An 18,326-nucleotide genomic window follows, 5' to 3' on the forward strand; every position below is an offset into this window, starting at 1 on the left:
ACACACACACACACACACACACACACACACGACATAAATAAAATCTAAGGAATGGACAGAATGTACACTTAGTTAAATTTCTTCCTTTTATACCATCTTATTTTCATAATTGCTTACCGCTGTAGTTGTCAGTGTGAACCTGGGAGAGTGGAGCCTAAAAATGAGGTGGACTAAACTCTCATGCAATAGCCAGCTTTATTCAGAGATTTAGACAATTTATACTCTTGAGGGTTAAGAGTCACATGAATAAAGTATCCAATCACAAGGATAAGCCTCATGTGGCAGCCCATAACAAAAACATGTTTTCCCAAAGGGGCTTATAAACAAATGACAATAGTCAGTTGTAATTAATAATCTGAAGTAAACTCACTCCTACCCAATACACCTGGGAGGGTCACAAAAGCACATTCCAAGAACAATTCTGCATTTTTGAAGAAACTAAGGTCACAAGACTAGTCTTGTTTTCTTGGAGTTTTCTCATAAGCACCCTCACGAGAACCCATTCTTGGACTGTGTTCTGACACATAATGAAGCCTTATACTCCCCAAGTATGCTTTCTATCCCCCAAACTTAATTCTTTAAAAAATTACATCTATTTATTTTGTATCTGTGTCTATCCGTCTGTCTGTCTATGTCTCTTTCTCGTGTGTGTGTGTGTGTGTGTGTGTGTGTGTGTGTGTGTGTGTGTGTGTGTTTGGAAGATAACTTGGGAGAGTTTATTCTCCTTCACCATGTGGATTCGTGGGATTGAACTCAGGTCATCATCATGCTTGGGGACAAGTGTCTTTTAACGTCTAGGGCATCTAACTGCCACCTCCTTTTTTTTTTTTTTAAGAATCATTTTTAATTATGTGTTTGTGTATATCTGTATGGGTATGTGTACAGGAGTTCAGTGCCCGTGGAAGCCAGAAGAGGGCATCAGATCCCCTGAAACTGGAAGAGAACCAGGTGATTGTGAGCCACCTGGTGGTAGGTTTCGGGACCAAACACAGGTCGTCTGCATGAGCAGTACATGCTCTGAGCCACCGAGCCGTCTTCTTTAGCACTGCCCCTATAGTTTTTAGGCAGAGTGTTTTTCCTGCTCACTGAGACATGTAGATGCAAGCCACATAGCTCTTGTCAGTTGGGATATGTTTTGAGAAAAGCATCATAGGTAAGTTGGTCTTCATTGGTGTGAAGGTCATAGAATGCACTCTCTAAGATGATGTCACTGGGGTGCACCCTTGTATAGGGTCTCCATTGTCTGTGTTCCCTCAGTGGACTTGAAATGCCATCTTGTGAATGACTGCTTCTGAATAAAGAATAAACACTTAAATACCTGTAAGGATTCGGAGTGTAGTCCAGTTGGTAGAGAGCATGCTTATCATGCGTGAAGCCTTGGGTTCGATCCCCAGTGTTGCGTAAACCAGGCACAGTGGTGCACACTTGTAATCCTAGTGCTCAGGAGTGGAATCAGGGAGTTCCAGGTCAGCCAGGTTACATGACGGGAAAGGGGAGAGAGTAGGGGTATGGGGGTGGGGGGAGAACCAGCTAACTTCATAACAAGAAAGCTTTAAGATTGAAATTTTAGAAAACAGATAGGGGCTGGAGAGATGGCTCAGCAGTTAGGAGCACTGACTGCTCTTCCAGAGGTCCTAAGTTCAATTCCCAGCAACCACATGGCAGTTTACAACTGTCTGTAACTTCAGTTCCAGGGGATCTAACACCTTCACACCAAAGCACATAAAATAAATTTTAAAAAATTTAGAAAATAAAAGATAGGGTTATTTATAACTCTAGGCAGTCAGAGCTTATGTTGGAGCTCGTTAAGCACGTGGCACTGTTAATCTTTGACATGGCATTGTGTTTAAGAGCTTTGGTTTGGTTTGGTTTGGTTTTGTTCTGTTTCTCCTGGAGCAGTCTCTCTGTGTAGCCCTGGCTGTTCTGGTACTTGCTCTTAGACCAGGCTGGCCTCAAACCCAGAGATCCACCTGCCTCTGCTGGGATTAAAGGTGTGCACCACCACTGCCCGGTGTGTTTAAGAGCTTTTAATAATCTTTCTGCTGTGTAAGAACTCAGGGGACTCAGTCCCTGGCCATCTTTACAGCTGCTCCTGGTTGAGGGCTGTCCTTCCCTCAAGACAGGAAGATGGTGGCCGCAAAGAAGATAAAAAGCTCTGGAGTCATCAGTTCGAGGCTCCAAATTGTTACAAAAAGTAGAAAGTACGAGCTGGGACAGACGGACTCTGAAGCTGATCAGATAGGCAAAGCCAAGCTGGTTATCCTTGCCATCAGCTGCCCAGTTATGAGGAAATCTGAATTAGAGAATACTATGCCATGTTGGCCAAAACTGGTGTCTATCACTACAATGGCAGTAATATTGAATTGGGCACAGCATATGGAAAATACTACAGAGTATAGTATGCACACTGGTTATCATTGACCAAATGATTCTGATTACTAGAAACATGCCCAAACAGACTGCTGAAAACTAGAGTTACAGGCAGGCCACCATACCCATTGGAATTCTCTGGTTTGTGAGTCAGGTACTTTAATAACAAATCCATCTCCCAACCCCTCGGTCTTTTCATTGAGCTCAATTCTTTCAGGTCTATCACTTTCCAATTGAGCACACAAGAAAATACGATTCTTGTGTGCCTCATGTATACTCCTGAGTTCCTTTTGAATGGGAGAAAAAACTTCATGGGGGGGGGGGGGCGCGGGCGGGCGGGCGGGCGGTGTTTATCAGGTGTTTTGTTTATTTTTAATTTTTTGTGACAGTCTCATATAGCCCAGACTGGCCTCAAACTCATGTATGTAAAGCTGGCTCTACTTCCCAAGTGCTGGTATAACAGGTGTGTCCCACCACTGCCAGCATTATGGGATGCATTCTTTTTTCTTTTTTCTTTTTCTTTTTTTTTTTTGTTTTTTGTTTTTTGAGACAGGGTTTCTCTGTGTAGCTTTGGTGCCTGTCCTGGAACTTGCTCTGTAGACCAGGCTGGCCTCGAACTCACAGAGCCTAGCTCTGCCTCCAAAGTGCTTGAATTAAAGGCGTATATGTGGCTAGGATGCATACCACTTCAGTTAGTGACCATCTCCATTGAAGTTTCCAGTTCCCTTAGATGTGATGGAACCTCAGGAAAGGAAACTGTCTCCTCAAATTTGAGCTTTGATTGTCTTTAAGAAGAAAGAAGAGCCAGGTGTTCATATACACCCTCAGTCCTAGCACTGGGAGCCAGAGGCAGTGAGTTCAAGGCCAGCCTGGTCTGCCTGGTAAATTCCAGGTCAATCAGGACTACACAGTGTGACCCTGTTTTAAAAGTAGGTGGGGGCTGGAGAGATGGCTTAGCAGTTCAGAGCACTTACACAGGGCAGCTCACAACCGTCACTAGCTCCAGTTCCAGGAGATCCAGTATCCTCTTCTAGCCTCTTTGGACACTGCATGCATGTGGTACAGTTACACACTGTCTTAGTTTGGGTTTCTTTTGCTGTGAAGAGACACCATGACCACAGCAGTTCTTATAAAGGAAACGTTTAATTAATTGAGAGGCTCGCTTACCGTTTCAGAGGTTCAGTCAGTTATTGTCATGGCAGGGAGCATGGTGGCGTGTAGGCAGAGGTGGTGCTGGAGCTGAGAGTGCTACATCTTGCAGGCAACAGGAAATCAACTGACTCACTGGGAGTATATGAAACCTCAAAGCCTGCCCCCACAGAGACACACTTCATCCTATGACACACAAGGCCACACCCACTCCAACAAAGCCACACCTCCTAATAGTGCCACTCCCTATGAGATTATGGGATTATGGAGGACAATTACATTCAAACTAACACATACACGAACACAGAGGCAACAGATGCATAAAATAAAAGTAATAAAATCTTCTCTGAAAAGAAAAAGGAGATAGATGATTCACCGTTGTTGAATCTGGCCCTGAATTTAGTAAAGCCCCCATCATGGTGGCAGTGCTTCTAGATCGTGCAACAGTATGAATGTGCTCTCTTTTGTGGTTTCCCAAGCTTTGAGACTTCTGAAGGCTCAGGGTGTGGAGTCTCAGCAGGCTGCTGCAGTAGACTTGCTTGAGGTCTGGGTGGTCCTTGGCCAAACCCTCGGAGCATGGCTCTGGATGTTAGAATCATGTTTCCGTTACCTGTTTAGGTGTTTGCAAGTGACCTCTCTACTCACTAATACTGAAAATTGTTTTTCCCAAGGAACAAGAGCTCAGAAATCCAAGTAATTAGAGACTGTTTAGATGAAACAGAGCTCAAGCTTTAGTATTAGTCTTCATGTCACACAGTTGAACTTGTTGCGTAGATGTTTATTGGGTAAGTGCTATCGTGTCTAATGTTTTCCCCTCGCTGATTTCACAACAGAGAAGAAGACACAGAAAATGAAAATGAAAAGAAAGTTTGGTACTACAGTACAAAGGTCCAGCTTGCAGAATTAATAGACTGTCTAGACAAAGATTACTGGGAAGCAGAACTGTGCAAGGTTCTCGAAGAGACTCGAGAAGAGATGCACCAGCACATGGACATAACGGAAGACCTGACCAACAAAGCTCGGGGCAGCAACAAATCCTTTCTAGCGGCAGCTAACGGTGAGGCGTGTTCTTGCTTGATTGTTGTGAAATTTGAGACAAGCTCTTGTGTAAAACATGCTGAAACTTGACAATGTGTTAAGATGTCCAACTTACGTATGCTTTGCTATGACTCTATATGTCTTTTTTTTCTACAGTGATCCTATCCATGCTAACACAAATTAGGGTGCCGTGTTTTATTTCAGTCACGGATTGTATCCCCTGCCCCCCAAAATCATTTATCTCTTGTTTATAACTCAGGCTGGGTTCAATTATTATGTAGCCCAAGTTGGCCTTGAACTCATGATGCTTCTGCCTCAGCCATCAGAATGTTGGGACCGTGAGGGGTATTCCACCTTTCTTAGCTCATTAGTATCCTCCTCAGTCTGTTCCTTCCATACTGTAGACAACTTTAGAGAACATTCTATTTATTTCAGCCAAATATCCCTCACCCCCACACAGAACCACAGGGACACACTTCTTGTTTCTGTGTCCTCAGCTTTAGACAGCATCTTTTAGACAATTATCTTGAGTGCCCCCAAAAGGTGCTTTTAGCTTGTTAGTGCCAGGGATCGTAAGCTAGACAGGTATTCTATTACTGAGGTGCGCCCTCAGTCCCTTGTAGAGTTTTTCTGATTCTGGAAGATGGTCTAGATAACCATAGTTTACGAAATAAGACAAGTGAAGGTGGAGAACCCTGAAGGAAGGAAATACAGACGGGGACTGCCGAACCCCGAGAGGAGAATTGTGTTCCTTTGTCTTTGTAAACTTGGCTTGTTTCCCGTGAGGATTTGGGTTAGTAATTCTGAAACTGCTTTTCCATGGCCATCCTTAACCAACCACTGGATTCTCTGTGAGGAACATAGCCAGTTTCTCAGTATGAGAAATTATAAAACAAGCCTGGGAACAGTGATGCAGTGAACCAAAGACACATCCGCCTTCTTCATCCGGGTAGATACAGGAATCATATGGATATGGATTAGGGTGCAGGCATTTCTTATTGTTATGAGACCCAGATTGTATGGTTTCCAAATATCTTCTAATCATAAAGAACAAAGATTTGGGTATAGTGACACACGCCTTAATTCCAGCACTTGGGACACAGAGGCAAGTAAATCTCCATGAGTTCAAGGCCATCCTGGTCTACAGAGTGAGTTCCAAGACAGTCAGAACTTCATAGTGAGAATCTCTGAGGGGGAAAAAAGAAAAGAGAAATAAGATTTCTAGGAGAGATGGTCGATTATAGAGCATGGATAGAAGGAATAGAGGTTACCTGGAAAATCTTGAAATGTTGGATTGTAGGTATGTGTTGAATTGGTGGGTGGATACGACATGTGAAGTGGACAAAGAACTCTGAAAAAAGTTCTCAAAGGTCAAATGATGGAACAGTTTAATGATATTTAGAGAGTGGTGTGGTGGCAAATGCCTGTAATCCCAGCTTTTGGTGGGTAAAGGTGGGCGGAGTTCAAGGGCAGGGCCTGGAGAGATGGCTCAGCATGAAGAGCGAATGATGTTCTTGCAGAGGACCCCGGTTCATTCCCAGAACCCTCATTGTGGTTCACAACCATTCACAACTCCAGTTCTGATGCCCTCTTCTGACCTCTTAAGGGCACCGAGCACACGTGGTGTACATGCACACATGCAGGCAAAACACACAGACATACATAAAATAAAATGAGTAAATTTTTGTTGTTGTTATTTTCTCAAGATAGGGTTTCTCTGTGTAGCTCTGGCTGTCCTAAACTCGCTCTGTAGACGAAGCTGGCCTCAAACTCAGAGATTTGCCTGTCTCTGCCTCTAATAGGCATGCATCACCATCTCTTAAAATGAATAAATTTAAAAAAAAAAAAAAGAAGAAAGTTCAAGGCCAGCCTCAGACACAGTACTGAGTTTGAATCTAGTCTGGGCCTCATGACATTCTGCCTTAAGCAAGCAAACAAACAAGAAAAGGTACTTCAATTGGTAGCTGTGATAGCACATCCTAGCTACTCAGGATGCTGAGGCAGGAGAATTGTAAATTTCAGCTCAGTCTGGACCTCATAATAATCCATCCCAAAAGATGTATTTTATCATAACACAGAGTCTGGCTAGTATCCATGTGTCCATACTGGTTTCCCTTATGCTGGTACCGTGCCATGCTGTCACCCTGACCGAGCTGGAAGAGGGTAGGTATGCCCTTAGTTAGGCCCTTAGTGGCTTTCCGAGTAGTTATGAGGCCTGAGAAAGTGTTTCCATATGGGCCTTTCCGCTTGTTTTACACTGGAGGAAGCAGGCTCAGGGAGCAGAGTCACCTCAGGTCTATCCTGGCTTCCAGGTCTGTTTTTTTTTTTTTGATTTTTCGAGACAAGGTTTCTCTGTGTAGCTTTGCGCCTCTCCTGGAACTCACTTGGTAGCCCAGGCTGGCCTCGAACTCACAGAGATCCGCCTGGCTCTGCCTCCCGAGTGCTGGGATTAAAGGCGTGCACCACCACTGCCCGGCCCAGGTCTGTTTTTGATCATTGCACTGTGCTGTATAGACTGAGTCTGTGTCAGTTTGGAGTGTCTGTCTCATGGCAGTGCACGTGACAATGATGTCCAACAAGTCTCACTTAAAATAATTTATTTAACTTTATTTTATGTGCATTGGTGTGATGGTGTCAGGTCCCCTGGAACTGGAGTTACAGACAGTTGTGAGTTCCCAAGTGGATGCTGGGAATTGAGCCTAAGACCTCTGGAAGAGCAAACAGTGCTCCTAACTGCTGAGCCATCTCTCCAGCTCCTCAGGACTCAGTTTTGTTTTTTTGGGTTTGTTTGTTTGTTTGTTTGTTTGTTTGTTTGTTTTAGTTTTTCAAGACAGGATTTCTCTGTGTAGCTTTGCGCCTTTCCTGGAACTCGCTTTGGAGACCAGACTGGCCTCGAACTCACAGAGATCCACCTGCCTCTGCCTCCCGAGTGCTGGGATTAAAGGCGTGCGCCACCACCGCCTGGCTTGTTTTTGTTTTTTGAGACAAGGTCTCACTATGTATCCCTGGCTGTCCAGGAACCTGCTGTATTGACCAAGCTGGCTTTGTATTGGAGATCCACCTGCCTGTGACCACTGAGTGCGTGGACTAAAGGTGTGCACCACCAAGCCCAGCAAACATTAAAATTCCTAAGTGGCATTTGTTAGTAATTTTATATTTGAAAATGATTATATCTGTTTTTCATTATAGAAGAAATTTTGGACTCCTTAAGAATCAAAAGAGGGGAAGATATTGACTGTGACCCGAGCCCGGAAGAAACGGAAAAAGACAAGAATGAGGTTGAAGCTGACAGCGCCAAGGATGCTGAGAAGAGCAAGGAGGAGTCAGAGGAGCAGTCCCTTGAGAAGGATGGGGACGGCAAAGTCCTGGGTGAAGAGCCTGGGCAAGGAAAACCTGAGGGTAAAAGAATTACTTGGTTTAAAAGAAATATTTTATTAACGCTATTTGTTTGAAACCTCCAATTTTATTTGCAAAATAGAAATGTGAATTTTTAGGGCAAACAGCTCTTTTTGATTTCTAAAGATGTTTAAGAGAGTCTCCCTTGTAACATCACAGCCATTAGAAAATGAGTTTTATGTATTGATGGATTTGCAATAATGTAATACTTATATTCCCTAAGAAGTTGGCATCCTTTGAAATTTGTTGATGAGAAATTACTTTTTTATACCAGAATATACACTTTGGTATGTGATCAAATATGTTCTTAAAAGAATATTAAAACATTCTTAATATCTTACTCTTTATCTTTGGATGACCCATTGCAAAGCTGTCACAGAGTCTGAATTGCTTTAAAATGGCCATCAAAGAGAAGCAGGTTTTTTGGTGATCGATGATTTTTAGTAGTTGATTAAATGTGGCCACTTGTCCAAAAGCAATTTTAAAGCATATCTTTAAAGTTTTGTTGTGCGTTTTGCTGTAGAGCCAACAGAAGTTGGGGATAGAGGTAACTCTGTGCCAGCAAATCTTGGGGACAACACAACTAATGCTTCTCCAGAAGAGACTAGTCCCTGTGAAGGGAGGAGCCCTGAGGGCTGTCTCCCAGAAACCCATGAGAGCAGCAACATGGCAGAGAAGAAGGTGGCATCTGAGCTCCCCCCGGATGTACCAGGTACAGAGGGCAGTGTACCAATGCCTCTGTAATGGGGGGAACCCTTCCCTTTGCAGTAAAAGCTGCATGTCACCTAGAACCTGAAAGTCTGCATTCATTCATGCTGCTTGCTCACAGTGCCATTCCTGATTGCTAAACTGTCACCTAACATTGATGTTTGGCAGATGGTCTTGCAGTTAGTGCCTGGAACTCCCGTAGTCCTCATGCTTGTGTTTTGTAGATGGATTTGTATGCCTGGTCACCCGACCCTCCTGGCAGAGATGTGATTCCAGTTACTCACATAGTAATGCCTGTCTCCATGTTGAGTGACATGGCCCTTCTGTATTATACTAACACATTAATTTTCTGTTTGCATGTGCTCATGTAGTGCTACATGTCAGATCATAATATTAGCAGAGACTCCATCATCACCAACATTTTTACAAGGTGCATTGATATGTTAACCAATAATTCTAACTTTAACCTTTTTAACATGGAAATTTTACTTGGAGTAAGTTGTCATACTAAGAATGTGTAATTAATGACCTTTTTGCTTTTCAAGAAATACAAAGTTATTTTTATTACAGCAACGTGTGTGTGTGTGTGTGTGTGTGTGTGTGTGTGTGTGTGTGTGTGTGTGTCTGTGTGTGTCTGTGTGTGTCTGTGTGTGTGTGTATGTATCACATACATATATAAGTCAGATGATTAAAATCAGAAAATAAACATCAGTAATATCACCAAAAAGTAAGTCATAGTTGGAGGAAATCCTTAAAGGTTCTTTTCTGTATATATAAAAATATTGCTTTTTCTAAACTTTCAGTTCTGTTATTGCTGTGTGTTAGTTATGCTGACTGTGTTAGAAAAACTGCTGTTTAGAAGATGTACAGTCTAGGTCTTGTGCCCATAAATCAGTACCATCCAAACCTTTAAGGGCCTCCAGGTTTCTGATTGGAATATGAAGGATTTTAGTAGCTTTGATGAAAACTCCAGTGAAAGCTTAGGTTGTGTACAGGCTCCACATGAACCCAGCTGTCAGCCGAACATCTGACACAGTCGACAATGTCGGGAGACTGGGCTCATTAAGATGTAGGAAATCTGGAAATTATGGTCCAGTGAAGCAGAGCAGTTGCCTGGTGTGGTGGTTCAGCCTGTAGTCTCAGTGCTGGTGAGGTAGGCAGAAACTCACGGCCTGGAGTGAGCTCCAGGCTAGTCAGGTTACGAAGTGAGACCCTGCATCAAAACACAAAAAGTTAAAAAAGAATCCTTTAGCCCAGAAAACTCTAGGTTTAGCAGTTGGAAATCTAATATTCCTCAAGTATGTGGGGCACTGAACTGGAGAGCCAGTAGGGGTTAGACTTGCTGGAATGTGAAGTCAGTCATAGAAGTAGATGCTAGAGTGGGGTACTGAATAGTAACAACTTTTCTAAAACTAGAATTGTTTAGAAAGTAGAGCTGTCGGTGAGACAGGGGGTGTTTCCTCAAGGGGCTAAAGGCACAGAGGTCTGTGATTTCATTCTACAACTGAGTGCTATAGGTTTTGATCAGTTTTATTCTCAGGTTCACATATTCGGGGCTAAAAGTTTTGAAGGTTGAGTAAAACAGACTTGCATGTTTGTTACTTTTTAATTAGTCTTTGTCCCTTTAGATTGATCAGTACTTAATGTAAATCTTAGATGTACCAGGGCTTCAGGTTGACATAGCCGACCTGTTTTTAACCAACTTTGGTGGAGTTTGATCTGTTAGATCCTTTAGTCCAGTCTTTGTATGCTGTTTTACATTATCTTACACTTGTTTATTGTGTGTGGGCAAGTGTGGGCGAACACGTGCACATGCACACACACACCCATGTAATGCCAAATGCAGAGATCCAAGGACAACTTGCTGGAGTCAGTTTTCTCCTGCCGGGGGATCGAACACAGTTCCTCAGGCTTGGCAGCAAGCACCTTTACCTTCTGAGCCATCTTGCCAGCCTTCACTTGGTGTTTTCATCAAGGAGTTAATATTGTAATAAGTTTCAGGCTCCGTAGTCTGGTGGGAATACAGCCATGACTAGAGTGGAGTGGAGTCCTTGATGACTGCATTCTGGTGAGCAGCAGCAGACCTAGTAGTGCCGTCTGACCTCCAGGGAGGAGGCCCTACTGCTGTCTGCTGTGGCTCTGCTTTTCCTTGTTCTTCCTGTTCTGGGCCTTGGGAAGCCCTCGAACCAATCCTTTTCTCACTGCTGACACTCCCTCTGGTCAGTGGATGAGATTTGGGGTTGGAGAGTTACTCCAGGCAGATTGAAAATAGCAGCTCTGTAGGGAACATCTCACTCAGTTTTTTTTTCTAAACTTACAGATATATTTAGACACAGCATTTCTTGATTAAAGCCTTTTGATACAATAATACTATCAGATTGGGTGGAGAGATGTTCTGGGTGGGCTGGATTTGAAGTAGTAGGTGATGGGTATTTACAAAGCAGACACCCAGGGAACGGGCCTGCCAGGGATACTGACTGCTCTGCTGCCTTCTAATACCCTCACCGCACTGGCTTTTTGTTTGTTCTATTATTTTTACAGTTCTCTTATTTCATATGTACAAGTATTCTGCCTGCACGTATGTCAGTGTATGATGAGTGTGCCTGGTACCCGAGGAGGTCAGAAGAGGATATCAGAACTGGAGTTTTAGCTGGTTGTGAGCCACCATTTGGGTGTGGGAATTGATAAGAGGAGCAAGTGCTCTTAAGAGCTGAGCTGCCTTCCCAGCCTCTGATTTTCCGTTAAGAAGAGATAAAAGGGGAAAAATGTGAATCATACATACAGTATAATTTTTAATATCTAAGTTTGTTTGTTTGTTGAGACAGGGTCTTACTATGTAGTCTTCACGACCTGGAATTTGCTATGTATAGACCAGACTGCTCTTATTCACAGAGATCTGTCCACCTCTAGCTCCCAAGAGCTAGGATTAAAGGCATGGATCTCCATGTCTAGCTGGTATCTGATTTAAAAAAAAATTTTTTTATTCTTTTTTTTTTTTAATTTGTTTATTCATGTATTTTTATGTAAGTTGCATGTACGCCTGCATGACAGAAGAGCGATCAGATCCCATTACAGATAGTTGTGAGCCACCATGTGGTTTCTGGGAATTGAACTCAGGACCTCTGGAAGAGCAGCCAGTGCTCTTAACCACTGAGGCATCTCTCCAGTCCCCTTATTCTTTTTTTTTTTTTTTTTTTTTTTTTTTTTTTGGTTTTTTGAGACAGGGTTTCTCTGTGTAGCTTTGTGCCTTTTCCTGGATCTCGCTCTGTAGACCAGGCTGGCCTCGAACTCACAAAGATCCACCTGCCTCTGCCTCCCGAGTGCTGGGATTAAAGGCGTGCGCCACCACCGCCCGGCCCCCTTATTCTTAATAAAATACCAGAAAAGCAAAAATACCCAATGTTGTGTAGAGCGTCATCGTATGTTGTCACCCTATTGTATAAATGTACCACGATTACTTTGTCCTTTTTATTGATTGTCATTTAGTGATTTATGTCCTTTTATGTATATCTGCAAGTGCCTGTGTGTGTGCCTTGTGAACTCAGGCCAGGAGGTATAAGAGCTGAAATTGCAGGCTCATGCCAGCCATCTTGCGGGTGGTGAGAACCAAACTCAGTACTCTGCAAGAACAAGTGGACTTAACTGCTGTGCCCTCTCTCCAGCTTCTTTCTGATGGTAGTTATTTAATAGTTCCAGTATGGGGCCATCGTCAGTAAAGTCTCCGAGGTTTTCCAAAGGGCTTGTGCAAGCTGTCCCAACAGTGTGAGAGCTCTGGTTACTGTACATCATTGCCGTTAAGTGGTGCCAACACTGTCCATCATTCTTCCCTGTGGGGCAAGAGTAGAGGGGAACCTTCCAGTTGGCATGTGGGGGGATTGTATTGTGGTTTGTACCTGTAGTTACCAGGTGACTGGGGACAGTGTGTGTGTGTGTGTGTGTGTGTGTGTGTGTGTGTGTGTGTGTGTGTACAGGTCATTTAGTTCTCCTCTTTAATGAAATGCCTTTCATTTTCTTTGTACACTTTCTGTTTGTGTGTGCTTTGTTGGAGAGCATAAGTCTTTTTCCCTTAAGGCTGTCTTCACTAAAGCAAAAGTTCCTGTTGTTTGTTTGAATGTCCAATACATAGTCCTTGATTAAGTGCAGCTTGGTTATGATTCTTTTTTTCATCTGTTACTGTATCCAATTTTGTAATATTTTGGCTAGGGTTTTGCATCTACTTTCATACATTGAGATTAGCTTATATTTTCTTCTGATGTCCTTATCTATCTCTAGTAACAAGATTATTTTATCTTCATCAAAATAATCTTGAGAGCTGGTGAGATGGCTCAGTGCATAAAAGCACTTGCCATACAAACGTAAGTTCAAGTCCGGGAACCTCTGGTGGAAAGCAGTAACCAGCTCCTGAAAGTTGTCATCTGAATTCAACATGTGTCCTGCGGCACATACATGCCTACACATGCACCCCGCACACACTAATAATCAATACAGTTTAACAGTCATAATAACCTTGAGCTGGAGAGACAGTTCATCCATTGAAAGAACCTGAGTTCTTGCCCCAGAATCTATAAATCTATAAATGATGGCAGATAATCTCAGTGCTGGGAAGACTGGCCAGTCAGTCTAGCCTACTTAGAGTCCCAGACCAGTGAGAAACTATTTCAGAGATCACCTTGGGGCTGGTGAAGATGGCTCAGTGGTTCTTGCTGGGCAAGGCTGGCCTGACCAGATGAGTTCCTTCTCCAGAGCTCACAGAATTAAAGGGAGGAGGTGGCTCTGTGAGGTTACTCCCTGTCTCTGCACCCAGCTATTGCATGCTTTTCTCTGGCTTATCAACCTCTGATTTTCCTTATTTCTTCCCCTTTATTTTCTTTGCTTCTGAAGTCGAGGCTCTGATAGCCTCCTGTGTCTGCTGTCCGTGCATCTGTCCATCTCTCTGCAGGACTAGCTGCAGCTACTGTGCTTTGGCTGTTCTGTCGCCTAGAACTAATCAGTTTTGGGTGTGATGGGTGTGGGACCCAGGGCCTGTTTTCAAGAGGCAAACACTCTGCCACTGAGTTATATTCCCAGTGTGAGTTTGACATTGATTATGTCTCATTTACGATTGGTGAAAACACACGCATTTGTTGTTGGGTACAGCATAAGACAGTTAAGTCAAATTTTTGAATTGTATTGTTCTAATTGAAGTCTCTTCTTCCCCTTCATTGTAAGATGTTTAAAATTATTTGCAACTATTTGCTGTGAAAGTGCCTTACTGTCCTGTTTGTTTGTTTGTTTCGTGGTACCGGGATTGAGCCCAGTAGTTTATGCTAGGCAAGTGCTAACCACTGAGCGACCCTCAGCTTCTCTCTTATTTTTTTTAGTTCATTTTTACCAGGTGCATCCAAATTTTTATATTTTCTTTTGAATTAATATTTTAATCATTTTGAAGTTTATTATATTTAAAAATATTTCCAAGCTATACTACCTTTCTTCTGGTTGACATTTCTTTTCTATAGTAGAAAAGTTTTTTTGAAGTTTTTTTTTTTTGAGTGAGTGTGCTTGTGCGTGCGTGCGTGCGTGCGTGCGTGCGTGTGTTGATGTGAGTGCAGTGCCCATGGAGACCAAAAGAGGGCATCAGATCTCTGGAGCCAGAGGTAGAGGCAGTTGTCAGCCAGGATGCTGAGAGAACTAGACTCAGGTCCTCTGCTAGAGCAGTCAGTGGGCTAAGCCTCTGAGCTGTGTCTGAAGGCCCTGCAGTAGAAAAAATTGTAACGTGAAAATGTATTTATCTACTTATTCATTTATTGGTTTGCTGTGGGGTAAGGTGTGCCATGCATGTTAGTAGAGCTCAGAGAACAAGTAGAGACTTGTGGAGGGCAGAGGACAACTTGTGGGAGTTTGTTTTCTCCCGCTACCATGTGGTTCCTGGGGATGGAACTCACATAGTTAGGCTGAGCCCGCTTGCCAGGCCTTAATATGAAAATTTAATCTAAAAATGCAACCATTTTCAAGATTTTCCTTGGCATAATACTCAACAGAAAGCAGTATCACTTTCAGGGAGTTTGGTAAAAGGAAAAATGACAGATTTAGCCTGAAAAACAAAGGATTTTAATATTAAAGTAGACAAATGCTATGGTAACCACCATATTGGGTGCAGTCAGAGATCCATAATATTTCATGTGGTTCAGATGAAAGAAGGCTAGACTTCAAAGTTGGGTGGTGGTGTTTCGAAAGACAACATTATTTGTATTTACCATAAGCATCGGGATTTAGTGTCTGGAATTTGGCAAGTATCAGGTAATACTGACATTATTTCTGTAAGGCCTTTTTCTGTTACGGTTTGGTTTGGGGTTGTTTTATTTGGGGTGGGGGTTGAGACAGGGTCTCTCTGTAGCTCTGGCTATCCTGGAACTTGCTCTGTAGACCAGGCTGGCCTCAAACTTAGAGAGATCCGCCTGCCTCTGCCTCCATAAGTGCTGGGATTAAAGGCGTGCGCCACCACTGCCTGGCTGCCCTTTCTGTTCTGTTAGGTTGTTTGTTTGAGCCTAAGTTGGCCTCTCACTTAGACAGTCTTCCTATCTCAGCCTGTTGGGCTTACAAGTGTGAGCACAGCTTCAGTTTGCGTTCTTTTGGCTAGAATGAAGTGGTCATATTTCCATATGTTTAAAGACAACTTTCATTCCTTTGTGATTTTTCCTCTGTTCTCTATTCTCTATGCTATGGTACCCATCACATTGGGTCCAGTCAGAGATCTAAGGCATTTCATGGGGGCATTGTTTCCTTGTTATTCATCACCATAGTTCATGTAGTTGGTGTGACCCAATGTCAGTCGTTTTCACTTAGTGTGGTAGAAAGAGTACCTTGTCGGGGACAAAGAATGCTGTCTTTTTTTCCTGGTACCAACTTTTGTACTGTTAGGAACTGAACTGCTAGTGATGCTGTGAATTACCCAGAAAAGGTGAGCACACTTAGAAAACCTTAGGTAAAGAATCTCTTTAATTCCATTTCTAATAGAGATCTTTGAAAACTCTTGAAATGTGAGAATATAATTAGCTTCGTGTTTTGGGCGCTTTTCTCTCAAAACCACTTCTTCCATATCTGACGTGCCCTGAGTTGTGTGCAGTAGTTGTGTTGGTTGTTTTTCTTTGGCTCTAGACTATTGGAAGTTATCTGCTTTGTGCCGGATGATGATAAAGAGCCTGGGAGCTGATAGACAGGATTTTAAAGGAGGTGTAGGGCAGTGCTCACCAGGGTCTTCTCACACAGGGCTCTCCATAGTCCTCCATACTCAGCTTTGCTGTGTAACGCGCAGCAGCCTGATGCAGACCTACAACCATTAAGTGCTTTTCTGATGTTTAGATTTTGTTGTGATTTTCAATGTAAAAATCAGATATTTTATTTTTCTAGAAGACTCTAACAAGACATGTGACAGCAGTAACACTAGTGCTACCACTGCCTCCATCCAGCCTAATCTGGAACCCAGTAACAGCAGCAGTGAACTCACTTCCTCCCAGAGTGACTCTGCTAAGGCAGCCGATGACCCTGACCTTGGAGAGAGAGACTCCCACACACCTGTCTCTGGTCAAGAAGAGATAGGTAAGAGCACGCTCATCCACTCAGGGGAGAGTTTTTTCTTTTTCTTTTTCTTTTTTTTTCTTTAAACATTTTCAATTTTTTAAATAAAAGTTAGTGGGTTAGAAAGAATTAGTGTTTTGTTTTGTTTTGTTTTTGTTTTTATTTTTAATTAACATGAGCTCACTGCTTTTGCTTTACAAAAAATCCTGTAAGGAGAAAAATAGAAGCCTTTTTATTCTCCTGAAATATACCCACCATCAGTATTTTGTATTTTCCATTATGTTCCTACCTGTATGTTGACAATTTTTTTGGTTTTCTTTCTTTTTTTCTTTTTTTTCTTTTTTTAAATATATAAATGGGATCATTCTGCATGTGTTATTCTGCATCTTGTTTTGTTTTTTCCTTTTCCCGCTCAGTGACACATGGTAGGGACTCTTCCTGTTAGAGTTAAACCATTGTTTTTAGCTGCTACACGGTGTTTGGCCATCACCATGGTGGTGCTTTCTACCGGCCTCCACAAGTGTCTCTGTATTCTGCAAGTATTTCTGGCAGTGTAGGAAACAGTGAGGAGATGACTGGCTGGGCAAATGGTAGGTACCTCTTCCAGATAATAGTAGCTACTGCTTAATTAATCACCCAAAGGGGACAACCCTACTAATTTCCAAACTTGTATGTTTCCCTTTTTGTACACATAAATTTAACACCATTTATCTTTTTTTGCCAGTGGTAAGAAGGTATTTCATGGGAATAAGTGCATATCTTTGCTTATGAATGTGGTTGCTTCTTTTCATGTGTTTAATAATCTGTGTTTTGATGATTCCTGTTTTAGCTCACTTTTTCCTATAGAATTTTGATATATTTGCATAAATTTTTGGATTGCCTTTGTATTATGGTCATTAATATCTGCTTCATATATGTGCTTATATATTACTTTCTTGTGCTTAATTCTCTACTGTCTGAAATTTTTACATTTTTATGTCGTTAAATTTCATCTCTTTCTGCAGGGTTTCTCTGTATGTTGTGGGTTTTTTTGTTTTTAAGGAAGACAATCTTATGAAAATAAATATATTTACAGTAATTTCTCATAAGTCTGTAGCACTGTTTTAAATTTATCTTGAGTATAATATCAAATATGACATAAGGTTGGAGATGTGTTTTACTTAGGACTTTTTCAATTGTAAGTGACCAGACCATCTTAAAATAGTTTAAATGTAGAGGGAATTTAATTAGCTTATAAAATTGGGAAGTCCAAGTTCTCCTGACTCGTAAGTGGGCCCAGTGGTATAACAACTGCTCTGTCTCTCTCTCTCTCTCTCTCTCTCTGTCTCTCCTTTTCAACCAACTTAAATTTGTGTGATAATTCCATTCTCTCCTAACACAGACAGGCTTTTTCCAAGTTGCAGGTAAGATGGCACCAGCAATTTGTTTTCATGTCTTTCCAAGGTCTGTGGCCCAAAGGCAAAGCCCCTACTCCTGCTCCAAATCAAAAGTCTTTGAGGAAGGAATTTGAGTGGCTTATCTTGGATCATATTGTTCCACACCTGTGGCCAGGGCAGGCAAGGTATTATTGATGGCTCCAACAAAAGTTGTGATTGAAATGGGGTAGGAATGATTTCCAAGGAGCGAGGGCTGGTTCAAAGGTTGGACCAAGCAGGTAGCTGCAGTTCCATCCTTTGGTAGGTCAGCACAGCATGGTCACTCATGTCTGTTCCCATATATCCATTCACAATGCCTCTGCCTCACGTGGTGCATAGATCTCACCCTCACCTGAAAATTCCCAAAAACCCTTGGCCCACAATTGTACCCAATAACTGTAATTATATTTTAGGCCCCATCTAAGATTTCTGTGTGCTGTGCATTAAGTTTGACAGGTTTGAGTGTATCTTATCTTAGTTTATAACCCATATGAAATTCTGACTTTAGCTGTTTGTACATTATTGTCCTGATAATGGAGGATCTATTTTGGCAGATTTGGGATGGTGAAAACAGATGAGAAGTGAAAAGCATATGAGAGGTTCTGGGGGCCATTCTCTAGTTTCTGCTGGCTGTTATACAGTAGGGGTTGTTGAGAATTGCTGTTGGCTGAACAATTATACACAACAACTTGGCAG

The 18,326-nt window shown here is 42.4% G+C and overlaps 1 protein-coding gene across 9 annotated transcripts in view; it reads left to right on the plus strand.

The window, feature by feature from the left end:
• The window catches only part of Bptf (bromodomain PHD finger transcription factor), a 113,177-nt gene that overhangs the window by 35,177 nt on the left and 59,674 nt on the right, over positions 1–18,326 (plus strand). For 4 of the 9 annotated variants that reach the window (XM_052759648.1, XM_052759650.1, XM_052759644.1 and 1 more), the window contains exons 3-6: positions 4,353–4,576; positions 7,747–7,956; positions 8,477–8,665; positions 16,048–16,236. In XM_052759648.1, coding sequence (XP_052615608.1) covers positions 4,353–4,576; positions 7,747–7,956; positions 8,477–8,665; positions 16,048–16,236 — 812 coding nt within the window. The remainder of the gene's footprint in view (positions 1–4,352; positions 4,577–7,746; positions 7,957–8,476; positions 8,666–16,047; positions 16,237–18,326) is intronic. The other 5 variants (XM_052759642.1, XM_052759649.1, XM_052759643.1 and 2 more) reach the window with 4 other exon arrangements.

This window comes from Peromyscus californicus, unplaced genomic scaffold, assembly GCF_007827085.1.
Source record: "Peromyscus californicus insignis strain IS unplaced genomic scaffold, ASM782708v3 Scaffold_3__1_contigs__length_106647218, whole genome shotgun sequence".
Classification (NCBI taxonomy): domain Eukaryota; kingdom Metazoa; phylum Chordata; class Mammalia; order Rodentia; family Cricetidae; genus Peromyscus; species Peromyscus californicus.